The 15,074-nt window shown below is 48.2% G+C and overlaps 1 protein-coding gene across 1 annotated transcript; it reads right to left on the minus strand.

Annotated features, from left to right (window-relative positions):
* Window positions 1–528: 528 nt before the first annotated feature.
* Window positions 529–13,110, minus strand: MLEC (malectin). The gene is made up of 5 exons (XM_075012790.1): window positions 12,922–13,110; window positions 5,362–5,540; window positions 2,357–2,533; window positions 2,128–2,185; window positions 529–903 (listed from the first exon to the last, which is right to left on the minus strand). The coding sequence occupies exons 1-5, from the start codon at window positions 13,103–13,105 to the stop codon at window positions 674–676; spliced, it is 828 nt and encodes a 275-aa protein (XP_074868891.1). The 5' UTR covers window positions 13,106–13,110; the 3' UTR covers window positions 529–673.
* Between the last annotated feature and the right edge of the window lie 1,964 nt (window positions 13,111–15,074).

Below are 15,074 nucleotides of genomic sequence, written 5' to 3' on the forward strand. Positions count from 1 at the left end.
AACTGGTGAAGGAAATCAGGACAAATAATTCCCTTAGTTTTTTCTGCAACTCTCCCGCTGAAGTTGGACCCTTTCCCTGGAGGCCTGTCTCCTTACGACACAGAAGTACCATGCATTTAATTACACATTCAGGTAGCTGTTGAAAAGCCAGTCTCTTTCCCCTATTATTGTTAGTCACCCAAAGGCACCAGAACATCTGTGCACCCTTCTGACCAAATGCTCTTCTACGCCTTATTTCAAAGGCTATTTTTTCCAGGCAACAGTCAAAGGGTGCTTCCCTGCTTAGCTTCTTAAGCTGGGACCAAGTATCCACCCAAACAAGGGCACAGTGCTTGGGTCACGCAGCTTTCCTTTCCATGCGGAATATGGACCAAAGTTCACCAGCATCAGCTTCCTACAGCCCAGACAGCAAGGATCCAGTTTAATCTCAAGTGCCCTGGAAAGGAAGGGATGTTGCTTATGGTACAACAGGGAAAGCGACAGCCTTGCTGCTCGATGGCTGGAGAAGGCAAGCTCCCCGCTTTTACCTGTACCTGCTGTTCATTCCAAATGAACTTTTTTTTTCCTTAAATTATAAAAAATTATGGAGAAACTGAAAGCAACCGCATTTGGTCCAATTCCTTTTCTCTTGGCTTGCAGCCCCTGCCACTGCATCTCTACATGGGACTTGCCCTCACAACCGGCAGAGACAGAAGAGGGTGGGAATGAAGACACCAAAGGCCACCAATATAGGGAACATGAGGCTGCTGTTGTCCGAGGCGTAGGGGTTTGGTGTCCGGGGGCCTGACTGAACCCGGTTCTTATTGGCCTGTTTTTTAATGCTGGAGCCTTCATCATACTCTTCTTCATCTTCCTCATCCTCTTTTTTCTCCAGGCCAGGGTGAGGCTGAAGCTTTGGAACATCTAGTGGAAGAGAAAGGAATTCAGCATTGTGAACATTGCTGGGAACTGCCAAGCTTCCAACAGGCACCTGATTCCAGCTGTCCTTTTGTGATCTGCCTCATCCCACACCCAACTGGCTGGAACAGGGCACCAGAGCACCCCACAGATTGGTGCACAGTCCCACACTGACATCGCACTCACTCCAGTACTAGCACCCCAATTCACAGAGGTACCTGGATGGCTCCACTCTCAGCTTGTGAAGCAAATATATGCATATGATGACTTGAGGACTCAGTGACACCCTTACTCTTCAGTCTCTCATTCAGGAAGAGCTACATCATGCAAGCACATCTGCCCCACCCCAGCTCTAATGCTTCTGTCGGGCCTTATAAAATTGCAGGCAGGACTGAGACTTACTGCTTTGATAAGCGGGTGCCTCCCAATCAGTAAAGGGAGACACACCTCACAGAGATTTCCCCATAAGTTGCCAGAGCCACTTAACGTATCTAGCAAATCAAAGTGCATCCCAACCCACAACCAGTCTTTGCTAGCCTAAGACCTAAATTAAAACCCTCCATGCAACTAGATTGAGTGCTGCCACTAGACTACTGGGCCATTTGCTTGCCTGCAAGATAGCAATCCCTTAGAGCAGCAAACAGACCCACCACAGGATAAAGGTCTCAGCAGAGTGCTCTGACTCTAGTAGATGCTATGGCTCAAAACACAGAGATGAGGGAGCTGGGACGCTTGCTAAGCCTTTCCACAAAGCACAATCCCCCACACATGAGAGATTAGGTCTCGGAAAACTGCAACTTCGTCATGAAAGCTAAGCAGACAGAAACCCAGGTGCTAAACAAAAGCCCTAGGCCAGAAACACCAAATGATTACTAGATAAAGAGGTCTCCAGGGCCAAACCTTTTGCAAACCTGCTCACACCATCTAGCAACCAAAGAATTTAGCTATATGCCTGTGTGACAGCTACTGAGACAGAGAAGGCCCCTCAGTTTCTGAATTAGACATTAGAATTAAAATTAGAATTAGAATGAAATACTTTCCAAATGAAGCAGCCTTGTAAACTTGGAATGAAAAAGAGTGGGGAGACAACACACCTAGGACAAGTCTTCACAGGAGACCGCTGAGGGAAGTCCCCAAAGGCCGACACTATACAGACAGCTATACATATTTAAAAGGCAATGGGTTGCTCTCAAAGTTAGAGCATCTTGAAGGATTATTAGTTAAACTTACCATCCACTGCTCCTTTCAGGATGTATAGTGCACAGATTTTTGGATTGTCATAGTACCCCTAGAGAAAGGGAAGATTGATCAGTATTGCAGGGTCAAAGAAAGGAATGTAGCACTCAGGTTCACATCCCCTCCCTCTTCCTGTGCATCTCAGCTCCCAGTTGCAGGGTGTGAAGGACTGGATGGGAAAGGGAGAGAAAGAAAGGGCTTTCTATGAGGCATAGTTTGTTACCTTGACAAACTCGATGTGGAGCTTCCCTGTGAACGTAGAAACCTCTCCCTGGACACTCAGCTTCCCCTTTCTGATGCTGATGGGAATGATCTCATCATGTGCGGTGCTATGTCCCACCCGGTCAAAAATGTCCAAGTCTTTCACAACCACGTGGCCATTCAAGCGTACATCAAACACCTTCAGGGTAGAAGAGGTTGCACAGAATATCAGAGGGGGGACCAGGACATGAATGGCAGGGGACAGCAGACAGTACAGATCTGTGTTCCTTACAGAACCTGGGAAACAAGAGGTATTACTGCACACGCAACTGAACCAATGCTTATTCTCTGTGCATATGGCAGTCTCTCCCCACCTCCTTGATGGGAAGGACCCAGAAACCTAAAATTCAACATTTAAGCCCTTTGAAAATGGTTTCAGAAATATCAACCTGTTTTCTGACTAACAAGTCTCTATCACTGCTGCTCAGTACTGAGGGCTGCAGAGAGTTTTATTCAGCCCCGTATTCAGAGGCACCATGCACCCAACACCTCCTGTTTATTCGAACGGGGCTTGCGTGTGCTCGGCTCTGAAAATTGTGCTATTCGGGTCTTAATCCCAGTAGTCTGGTTGTAAAGGGAAGGGGGAGACGTGAGGGAAGAAAACTAATGCTGATAAGACCAGAAGCAGAAGGAAGGGAATGAGTTAGGTAAAGAAACTGAATTAAGTGTGGACTATAATTTCTGAGCTGCTCAAACATCACTCGAAGCCTGGGATACAGTCGCAACTGTACATAGGAAGCAAGCAATAGGAAGTATGTATGCCCTTAAACGCTATTTTCTCAAGAAACCCTCAAATTCACATCCAATTATTTCCACGCTTCTGATCAGCCTCCACAATCCAATGTTGCTCCTTGAAATAATCACCAAAGTAGGGAAGCAGCACTGAGTTCTAATTCCATCTCTTCCATTGAGTTATTGTATGGCCATGGCCCCCCATGTGGCTCTCTTCTGCCCAACTGCAAAATGTGAATTACAAAGGTGGGTAAGAATCTCTGAGGGCTTTGAGATCTTCAGAAGAAAGGGGCTATACAACAATCAAGTGTCAGTTACATAGAGTCATTTGAAGACTTGACTTCACAAACTAGTTCATCTGTAGGGCAGTTCCACTGGCATCAGTGGAATTACATTAGAGATGACAGTAACTCTTACTACATTTTTATCCCTTTCTGTGACTCCTCCTGCCCATGCATATAAAACACATAACAGATGGTGACATGCAAGAAGGCAGAGAGGGACTGCGACCATAAAAGCCCCTTAATGCCACTAGTAAAGGGTTGTCTGTTATGCCTGACTAACTAACTATACCTAACAAGTAGCAGCCATAGTCTATACAGAATGCCCTGTAAGCAATGTAAGGCATCAAATGAACACTTGTAGCATACAGATCATCATAATCATTAAGAACAATTAAGGAACATCACGTGTATACTGAAAAGTATGTTTAAACCCAGGAAAGCAGGCAGGAGTAATAAACTAGGTGATTAACCCGTCTGCCTAAGTCTCCAATGTAAACCAAGCAAGGTAAAAGCCAACATAAGCAAGTTTCATTTGTATATTAAGTCAACAGGAAATGCAAATAAAAAAAAAAAAAAAGGATGAAAAAACAGCACAAACACCACAGCACCTGCCTGCTACCAGGGGACAAGGAGTTTGTCTAGGGTTACCCTTCAAAAGAACACACTTCAAAGGCTTGCTGGACCCCCCAGGGGAACCCATTTCACTAAGGAACTCTCTGGTAGAGGGGTAATTCATGAAGGATGAAAGGTTTGAAAGGACGCTGAAGGTTAAAAAATGCTTCAGCCAAAGGACTATAGCTCATTAAAGTTACCGTTAGTCTCTTAGGCTATGTCCACACTAGAGTGTTGTCAACAAAACCCATGGAGTGCCCACATATTCCCAAGGTGTTCTGTTGACAGTAAATTGACAGCAGCACTTTTGTCAACAGCGATCTGCCACTCCCCCATGAGGCAGAACACCTCCGTCAACAGAATGCCAGTCTGGATGTTTCATGGGGCCTTCTGGTGACAGACAGGGCTTCCAGGACCCTGGGCAGCCTTGTCTGCTGTGCTTCCAGTTGGTCGTTTTGTCAAGAGAGTGGCCAGGCAGTCCAGCTGCTGTCAACAGAGCAAATTCCTCTCGCAATCCATTCGGCAATTTGGGAACAATCTGTCAACAGAAGTTTTGTCAGACGATATCTTCCAATAGTGACTTCTGTTGACAGATTGCTCTAGTGTAGATATAGCCCCAGAAGCAAGTTAATCTTTTTATTTGTAGATTTCTCTGTTTCCAGTATTTTTTACATCTCTGTTCTTAATGCACTTATTTTTGCTTTCGCTATAAAGTCATGCTGAGTGCTGTTAACTAATGTATAAATCTTAGTGGAGTTAACAGGTTGGGTGTATAATATGCGTCTTTGGAGCCAAAGACTTGGTGATTTCTGAATGTCCAGTGACAGGACTAGATATGTGGAGGAATACCCACAAGGAGTTCTGGGGAGTGAACTGCATCTGAGGTTTACCTGCAAGGCAAAGTAAAGGCTAGCAAAGCTTTCAAGAAGGTTGTCTGTAGAGTTAACAGACCAGCATGCAGGGAACTGACACAACCTCCAGTTCTCATGAGACCAGGTTTCCCTGTAAGCTGAGTACTTGGGTGGCCACCCAGGAGAAAGTCGAATGCCATCAACCTGATTAGCAGAGCGCCCACAGCACTCGCAGCCAGCAGCATGTGTTTCTACTAGTCGTGCACGACTGCACATGGCTTGGTGCACAAAATTTATTACACACACGAATGGGGGAAAAAAAAATAGAGGAAACGCTGCATGAGACACTCATCCTCAGCAGGGGCAAGAAGGCGATGCTCAGCCCTGAAAGCACAGCACAGGAACCTGGCATACACAGCCCTAGGCAGAAATTAGCATCACCAGAAATAACCAAGAAAGGCTCCAGGGTCAGGGGAGACTTAGCTTACCTTTTGCTGGGACTGTGCAAAATAGACTTCAGCAAACTTCAACACCACAACATAGTCACCCTCCTCCTTGATGGGGACTTCATACCCAAAGGTCTCCTCATTGTAACGTTCAGTCTGGTACAGAATCTGATCCTCTGTGTTGGACCGCAAGATTGGCAGCTTCATGCCATAGTCAGAGGCTGAGTTCCAAACAGAAATCAACAAGAATACAAGGGTTAACTTTGGAGGCATCAGCAGAAGACAACTCTATAAAACTACCTCCAAGCACTTGCAAGAGTAACAGTTGTCAAGGCCCAATATTATTCTGACAATGGGGTGGGGGCACAACTTTTGTTCAACAGTCCCCATTCCAATTTTTCCAACAGACACACTTTTTTTGAATCCTGTACATCACAGGCTGATCAGTGGCTGGAGGAAACCCAGAACCAAGGAAAGCAAAATCCTATAGAAACAGTTTGGAACATACTATCAATGGTATAACCACCGCCCCCCTCTGGCCAGTTAGCAGAGAAAAGGTCCTATTTCATGGACTGAGTGCACTGGAGTTCCTCAAGATCTCAGGTCAGCTCCAATTTCATTACTGCACTTCCTTTATTTGGCATATGGTAAAGCTTTTTTAATATGGAGACATACCTACCTCACAGAGCTGGAAGGGACCTTCTGAGGTCACGAGTCCACTCCCCTGCCCTCATACTCTATTACTATCCCAGACATTTCCAGCCCCCCATCTATTTGCCCCAGATTCCCAAATGACTCCCTCTAGGATTGAGCTCACAACCCTGGGTTTAGCTGGCCAATGCTCAAACCACTGAGCGAGCCCTCCCCTTCGAAGCTAGTTTGAGTTGAGGAGTCCCAAGGACAGGGGATGTGTAGAGACCATACCACATATCAAGGCTTACACAGCAAATTCCTTCCTTTATACACATGTACAAATTACATTGCATCACACATTTTGGGATTGGCTTAAATCACTTTGTAGAAACGAAAGCCTGTAGAACACAGCATACACAATTAACTCTTTACCCCAGCTTACATTCCAGATTTATCTTATCCATTGTTACCCTCAGCATTCCCCTTATCCTGGCAAGTACTGATCTGATGAAGGGGGTCTGTCCCGTGAAAGCTCATCACTGAACAAATAATTTTGTTAGCCTTTAAAGTGCTACATTCCTGCTGCTCGGGCTAGTACAGACATTCTGCTTCCAGACTGCAGATCCATTTACCTCCCCAACCCTGTCTCCCAAGAAATAAGGGCTCACCTATGTCAAGTCAGGCCTACAACAGAGGACTTGGCCACGAAATCAGACTTCTTTAAAGAAGGAACATGTAGAACTTTCAACATTTTGAACGTGACAGAGAGTACAAATGAAATGAAGTCAATTTAGGACTGAATCACCTCAGATAATATAATCCCTTCCCCTACAAGTAACCTGAATTTTAAAAGTCCATGTTACTTCTAAGAGAAAACATGCAGGTTGGGAGCATGGTGCATGTGTCAGAGGCATCTTAATAAAACCCTCTCTTCTCACTAATAATCTTCCAAATGCCATGCAGGAAACCTGAGTCCACAAAAGATGCACATGAGGGCTCTACAACCAGGCAAATCACTTCAGCTATGATTTTGTGGGTTATAGATCAGAGCTACATCTGCGTAGCGAGCCCTTCTGTTACCTGTATTCCACACACTGAAGACCCTTTCAAGAATGTTTCCAACTGTGCCAGTATGAGGCAATCGTTGAGGTTATATACTCGTTTGTACTTCCTGATTTAATATCTGTATTATAATGGAATTCAGGGGCATCAGCATCAGAGCCTTATTGTACTGGGCACTTCAAACACATAAGATGGCATAAGACCCAAAGAGCTTACTGTCTAAAACGCTATATGCATTGCATGGAGTAGTGGATGACACTGAATGGCGTCTGCACAACTGGCACTTCCAGGCAGAAGTGAAAGCTGACCCCAGAGTTTAGCTGGCAGCTGACATTTGCCACCCCCACTTCCATTTCAATGGAAACAGATACTGGTTTGGTTTGGCCAATGCAGAGTAAGCCAAAAGCTCTACCCAGTTGCACAGTATCAGTGTCCAAGCCAATGGGGACGACCAAGAGGAAACTAACACTAGTTCTAAATCTTCAGGGACACACCAACTGTGCTACAGAGATTACAGCTATATAGGACTACATATAAAAACTACAGAAACTGATATTCTGTAATCCATAGTGAAGGTCATGGAGCTTTGATCATCAGAACTACAGGAGGCTAAGAGCTCTCATGTTGTGCTGTAAATACATCCCATTTTCTCTTTACAAGTTAACTAATTATAGTGGTCAGTATCTCAACCTCTAGCTCCTTCAGGTTACAGGCAAGCCTACAGAGAAAGGAAGTTTGTTGTCAGGCAGGGATAGAGACTGATGAGTCGTATCACCTAGACATTCGTGAGAATGTCACCTGATAAGCTGATCATAATGCTGATGAAGCCAGGCTAGCGAACTACCTGCCCTCTGGGCACCCCACCACCTTGTCCTGCTGAGCCAGAAGCTCTGATCTCCCCCAGTCAAGGCACAGAGTTGGAGTAACAGCCCCCACAGCAATGTAACACAGAGATACTGAGACCAGATCAGTTCTGGGAAGACTCAATTACAGGGACTTAACAGCACCCAGGAGCACAGCCCTAATGGGACCAAAACCCCAAACAAATCAGTCTTACTCTGTATAAACTTTTACACAGAAGAAACTCCTAAGCTCACTCCCTTTGTCAATGAAAGAGAGATATGCACAGCTGTTATCATCCCGCCCTCCCACTTTCCAGGTAAGTATTCACACTGGGATTGATGATAAACAAAAATTATTAAGTATAAAAAAAATAGGATTTAAGTGGTTGCAAGTGATGATAGACAGATCAAAGTAAGTTAATGAGCTAAAACAAACAAGACATGCCATCTAAGCCTAATACACTAAGGGAAATTGTTACAAATCATAATTTCTCACCCTAGTCCTTATTTCAGGTAAAGTTCTTCAGGCCAGAGATGACATTTTTCTCTGACCTGGGTCTAACAGTTCTCCCTTTGTCACAGTTCTTTTCTTCCCATGTCCTTTCATGTGTCCCCTTGAGATGGGGAGCAGTCTGTGAAGCCAGCTGAAGACAAGCATCATTTAGTTCACATTCCTTAAACAGATTTTCCCAGACTGGAAAGTCTGTCCCATTCTCCCCCAACCAGGTGGAAAAAATACCAAATTCAAGACTGACTGCAGCACCATGTGGCACTTCCACATGCCTTTGTAGGACCAACCACAGTTTAGGCTTATATTAAAAACAGGATTATACACAGATCCTTGTCCTGGGCACCAGAGTGTTAAATTCCTTGCGTACTACTAGAGGCTTTCAGTAGAAGATCTAAATTAACAAACAGGTTACAAACATGAAGTGTAAACTTCACATAGAAGAATGATACATGCACACAAATAGAACACACACATTCGGGCTCTTAAATAATACATTACTCATCCTGTTTTGCATAAAGCATATGAGTTATGCATACTCATATTTAAAACATATTTCCATAAATATATGTGGGCACAGTGTCACATCGACCAGAGTGAACTCATCCAATCACACAAAGGGCTAATTCATTTGTATGCTGCAGTTCTGTTGGATGTGGATCTGAATTAGTGGTATTCCAGTGATGGTAAAGAATGAGTGGAGGCACCAATACAGAAACAATCCATATACATTAACAGTAATAAAAGTAGCCACAATCTTCATTTGATTGACATCTGGATATGATACAAATCCCCTGGCTATACTTTCTCCCTTAAATCCCACAATCAGAATTTGAGGTTTGAGAGAAACCACCCTAAAATACCACCCCAGGACTTCTAAGCTATCTTTAGCAGGATTTCTGCTGCAGCCATTATCTGCCCATCTTCGCAAACAGGAGCAGAATGAGTAACCGAGAGAACCAAAATGATGGCGCAATAAAAACCGTTGAAGGAGAAGCAAGATAGCAGTTGAGCTCATGGGTTAAAGTCTCTCACTTGCTTAGCCTGGCACTGTGCTTGCAGCAGGGTTATTGTAATGGACAGCTGTTCAATGAACACTTTTGGAAAGAGTAAACCACACACACTGTTCGAAAGGGAACAGAATGAAGGAGAGAGAGTCCGAACAGACGTTCTCCAGGTTGCATTAAAATTAATTGTGATATTTGAACACCTGCAGCTAGAGAAATACAGACCACCAGCAGATAAGTCTTTGATGAGGCTAACTAGAAGTTTTAGAGTGGGGGTGCAAGAGGAGAAGCCATTGACCCACAGATAGAAATCAAACATGGGCCACACACAAATAAGAGACAAGCCTAGGAGGGTGTGGAGACTCAGGGCTTCTCCCTACAGCAGGGTAAGCCCATGCTTGCAGCTACAGCCCTGCAGGGGAGCACTGAGGTTTGGACTTCCTGCCTGCGGCAGGCCAAGCTGGTGTTTTCAGCTCCAGCCCTACGGGGATAGGGAGGAATGGGGCGCCAAGACTTGCCATTGGCTGGATGAAATTAAGCAATGGGCCACACCTAGCCCAAGGTCTGCAAGTTCCCTACCCCCTTTTCACAGAATTAAATGGTAAACACCTCTCAGCTATTGCTTGTGTGTGCAGGGTCAATTACATGTAAGAAGTGACGACATCAATGCAAGGAGAACGGCATCAATACTGTACGCTACAATATTGTAGAAGCGATGGGTAGAAGAACGAAGCCTTGACTGGGTCGTTCACCTGGTTTGCACTACAAGAGGTGCCTATGCCTTAACACAATTAGCTAAAAATGTAACAAAAGATAAGTGATATTGTGCTTCACCCATTATCATTGGCACACAATTTCAACACTTCAGACAAGTTGTTACAAGTCCAGCAGCATCTTGAGCACGGAGGCTTTGTCTACACTCTACTTTAGTTGTTAAGATTTATCACTCAAGGGTGTGAAAAAAACCCACCCCCCTACACAACAAAAGTTTTAATGACAAAAATTAGCAGTGGGGTGAGAGCAGCAGTTCATTGGCAAGAATAGCTCTCCCATTAACAAGGCTACGCTCCCAGCTGGCGGTGCATTTATTACTCCACAACAGCATGGCTGCAGGGCACAGCCACAATGTGGACATATAATAAATCTGGGCACTGGAAGTCATAGTACTTGAACAGAACAGGGATCATGCTCTTTGCCTTTAGCCATTATCAGATTAGAGCATCAGAAGTGGGACAAAGGAGAACAACAACTTGGTTCCCAAGAGACATTGTTTAGACTAGAGGCTGACTGGCTTCTCTCCTACGCTGGAAAAAGGGGACCCAAGATGCAGTTATAATGCACTCTATGGCCTATCCCCTCTGGTGGATTTTTTGTTTCACTGCATCAGCATCTACAACAATGGCACATACGCCATACTAGCATATCCGCATTTACTGCCATTAACCAAGGCACAACTTAAGAGAACCCCATGACCTCATGAGCTCTGCTGTGAGCAACGGAGAGTGAGCCAGCAGCCACATTTTCGTTTACCCTGGCCTCCCAGGCAACATGTAGCAGGGTTCCTCCTTCACCACCAGGTGTTAAACTTTGCTGCTCCTTGGTTGACGGGTGTTGCCAACATGCAACTCAGTTGTGGAAAGCCCTGAACCCTGTGCTTGTGCCACAGACTGTTGCAGGCTGGGCTCCAAAATCACAGCCACGGTTGTGACAACCAGAGTCTTTATCCAGAAAAAGCAAAATGTTGCACATTGCTAGTTTGCCAGCATAACCACTCAACATCATCTTCCAAGATTAAGTTCCACTTCAGTCCATACGTGGAGACCTCCCCCTCAGATGACATTCCTGCAGTCTAAAGCAAAGAACTTGGAAGTTTTATAATGCTAAACCCCCCAAGTCTCATCCAGTTTGCAGGGAGATACACTATGTGCTCAATAAAGGGGATTTTTGCAGGCCAGTTTTGCAGGCTACAGCCAAAAGATTAGTCCATGAGCTCCTGTAGGCATCCACAAAAGCATTTGCTTAGGAGACACTGAATAAGTCCTTGTTTTTGATAAACTATTACTTTGATATTTACAGCTGATAGACAACAGAATGAATACAAGCTCTCTGCTCCTGTGAGGACTGATGCAGGGTGCCCCACGTCCTCATTTCGTTTGTCTGTCTCCTGGATTAGATCTAAATTTTTCCCAGTGAGACACTAGTGCCTCAGCAGTTTCAAGAAGAGCGCAACCATGCACAGATATGATCAAATAAGCAACTTTTGCTCAGTTAGGATCACATGCTAGACTCATGACATAATCAGAGATAGATGATACCAACCTCCCACTATTCTGTTCAGCCTGCTGAAAGAGCACACATGCTGTGAAGTCAGAAAGCATTGCTAAAAACAGCTGCTTTTGTTTATGCACCTGACCAGAGAGGAAGTAACAGTGGCAGCAGGTACCTCTGAGTTTTGTACAAGTTCACATGTACATGTTGCCAGCACTTATGTCTTACAGAGTTCAGCACTGCCACCCTGTCCCTTTCGCTCACATGGAGAGGACTAAAGGCACAGGCCTGAGGGCTGCCCTCCACAGTTACAGAACTCATACCATGTGATGAGTACCCATTTCCCTGCCCCTCTCTCTTCACCTGCCCTAGCAAAACTCCTCCTCAGCAACAGGAGGTTGCAGGCCAGGGAACGAGGGAGCAGCATGGGTATGAAACATTGCAAATGTGCAAGTTATCAGCCAGAAATGGCAGCTGAGTCAAAGCTGGGGCAGAGGAACCCTTATCACCTGAACAGATAAGGAGAGGGTTCAGTACTCCTGACTGGAGCTGAGCATTGCAGAGACAGAAAACTCCTGCACACAAGTCCTGTTCCCCCAAGCCACGAGCTCCAAAGGGGGAAAAGAAGAGGTGAGGAGAAGCCCGGAGGAAGCAGGAGAAGAGAAAGGTGGCTAGAAGGGATGGAAGGCTAAGGGACTGCACTGCGGCCTTGCTGCGCCTGGGTGTTTAGCCCCTCACAGCTTACGTGGGGTCCCCACCATCCAATGGTGCCCGGTGCGAGCCAGCAGCACCCTGAACGGACAGAGTGGTAGCTTCATTCGTCCTCTGAAAAGCACCTGGCTCGGAGCTGTTCCTCCCTCAGGGCAGCGGGGCACCAAGCACCGCTCCGCGCCTGGGCCCTGAGCCAGAAGCCTCCAAACAGCCCTAGCCAGGGGTCCGTGGAAGCGGCAGCCTGGCTTCACACGGCCCCGTTAGCCGCGACGGGAGGCGCTCCCCAGGGGCGACAGCGCCACGCTGGGGCAGCAGGCTGGGCCCCTCGCGGGAGCTGAGACGAGTAAGTGCCTGTCAGATACGCGCCTTCTCCGCCTCACGGCGAGGAGCCCGTCTGCCCCGTCCGGCAGCGCGAAGGGACCAGGCGCGGGCGGGAAGGGGCCCGGCAGCGCGAAGGGACCAGGCGCGGGCGGGAAGGGACCCGGCGGGAGGGCAGAGAGGGTGGCGGGAACAGGTCGGAGGGAGGCCGGGACGTGGCCAGGCCTCCGGCTCCCTCCCCGCGGGGCCTCACCTCGGCCCACCCGGCCCTCGAGCGGGTCCTTGCGGAAGTGGATGCCGTTCACGTCCACATGGGCCTCGCCGCCCGCGTTCACGGCCCAGATCACGTTGTCGGCCAGGCTGGCTCTTGAAGCCCCCAGCAGAGCTGCGAGCACCAGAGCCACCCCAGGCGCCCAGCGGGCCCCGGCCGCCCCCATCTCCGGCTCCCGGCTCCAGCTCACAGCTCAGCGCAGCCCCGCCCCGCCGCACATGCTGCCCTCCTCTTCCTGCCGCGGCAAGGGGCACCCGAACCCGCTGGCCGGACGGCTGGAGAGCAGCCAGCCAGTCACCGCCCGGGGTCTGGAATGTTAACTACCTGCTCGTCTCCCATTGGCTGTTGGAGTTCCCATATTTGTATATTAATAAAATAGCGAGCCAATAGGAACAAGCAAGTTTGGTTGAGCGCTTAGGAGGTACAAGGCGGTTAAGGCTGTTGGGTTGGCAAAGGCCGGAGGAGCGGGGACCGGAACGCACCATGTGCAGGGGGTGGTACCAACCCACGAACACCTCCTATTCCCGAGCAGGTGATAGGTTCCTCCACTCTCTGGGCTTTTACCATCCGCTCAGGAGGGGGAACACAGGACGCACCACTTGTCCGAAGCGAGAGACGCTTCCCGCGGCCGAGGCGGGCTCTTTGGGCGGAACCACTGTCTTGCAGAGGAGACAAACGGCAACGCAACCTCCGTGGGTGCTCCCTTCGGGGCGAGAGCTACTTCTCTCTGAGCTCGCTCCCACGCCGTGCAGGTGGTGCCTCCCAAGGGGCCCGCCAATCAAGACGCTCCAACGCAGCTGGAACGTAATGCATTGTGGGAAGCCAACGGAAGGGAAGCCGGCAGCTGGCTGAATCTGGGAAGGTTTCTATGGCAACAGTCGCCTTCCACGAGGCCAGCGGAATGACGATCCTTGTCAGACCCGAGTCCCTCGAGGCCGGGGGTGGGGATTCCCGTATGGGAAGTCGGGGCAAGTACCGGTGGTGGGACTCTGAAGGCTGAGGGCGGGGGATCCCCATGGGGTGCTGCGTGCAGCAGCTCCCTGTGCCCCGGGGGAGGACCCAGTCGTGGCGGGTCTGGCATTTCAGGGCCTCCCACGGAGGAGGCAGGCTAGTTAGGAAGCCGCATGTTTCACCTCAGCCCTTGGTCTAACCCGTAACTGGTCGAGCGCCAGCAACCCCCCAGTACACAGGCAGTCGCTAATTGAAAGAGAAAGGAATTCATGTCCATGTTGGCAATGCACACTGCAAAGACCAAGTATCAGGGAGTAGCCCAGTTAGTTTGTATTTTCAAAAACAACAAGAAGTCCTGTGGCACCTTATAGACTAACAGATATTTTGGAGCGTAAGCTTTCGCGTGCAAAGATCTGCTTCATCCGATACGTCTATAAGGTGCCACAGGACTTCTTGTTTGCAAAGACCAAGTAGATCTCCTGTTCTTAGGCAGGGCAGCCCTTCAAGGCACCTGCACCTCCAAGCACGTAGATGTTCAAAGGAAAAGGAGAACTGTGTGTCCTCACTTTCCCACCTGCACACTTCTTTCCACCCCGGTGGGCTAGCCTTTATTCCACCTTGGTTCTGCGGCCCGCCGGGGACATCGGCTGGAGAATCCTCCATGGAGCGGTGAGCACGGGCGTGTACCTGCCGCGGTTCACCCCATCCCAGGCACCTGCACCTTCTGCAGCACGAGGGAAAACCTGGCGCACATCTACGTTGAATGCGCCAGGCTGCAGCCCCTCTTCCGGCTCCTCCAGAACCTCCTCTTGACGTTATGGCTGTGCTTTTCCCCATATCTCCTCATCCTGTCACACCGTATCCGTGGCCCCACGAAGTTGTGGAACCTTCTTGTTAGCCTCCTCCTGGCCATGGCTAAAATGGCCATCTAGAAAACCAGGGAGAGGAGGCTGGCTGGGGGGGCGACCTGCGTTCCTCCCTTTGGTCACGAATCTGAGCAGAGTTCCTCTGGGCGGCGTCCACCAACTCCCTGGACACCTTTGAGGAGCGGTGGGCGCTGTCCAGGGTCCTCTGCTCGGTATTCCCTTCCGGCTCCCTTATTTTAAACCTTTGACCCTCACTCCCACCCTTGTTTTTTCCTTTGTTGTCCCCCGCATTCATTTGGGACCGGTTGCTTTCAGTAG

Source organism: Carettochelys insculpta, chromosome 18 (assembly GCF_033958435.1).
Source record: "Carettochelys insculpta isolate YL-2023 chromosome 18, ASM3395843v1, whole genome shotgun sequence".
NCBI lineage: Eukaryota > Metazoa > Chordata > Testudines > Carettochelyidae > Carettochelys > Carettochelys insculpta.

What these genes read in the sequence shown, in the direction of transcription:
- MLEC (XM_075012790.1), bottom strand. Translation starts at nt 13,105, where the DNA reads ATGGGGGCGGCCGGGGCCCGCTGGGCGCCTGGGGTGGCTCTGGTGCTC. An exon ending in TTGCACAGTCCCAGCAAAAG is followed by an intron (nt 2,534 to 5,361) that starts GTAAGCTAAGTC and finishes TCTACCCTGAAG; the next exon opens with GTGTTTGATGTACGCTTGAA. An exon ending in CCTGAAAGGAGCAGTGGATG is followed by an intron (nt 904 to 2,127) that starts GTAAGTTTAACT and finishes CTCTTCCACTAG; the next exon opens with ATGTTCCAAAGCTTCAGCCT.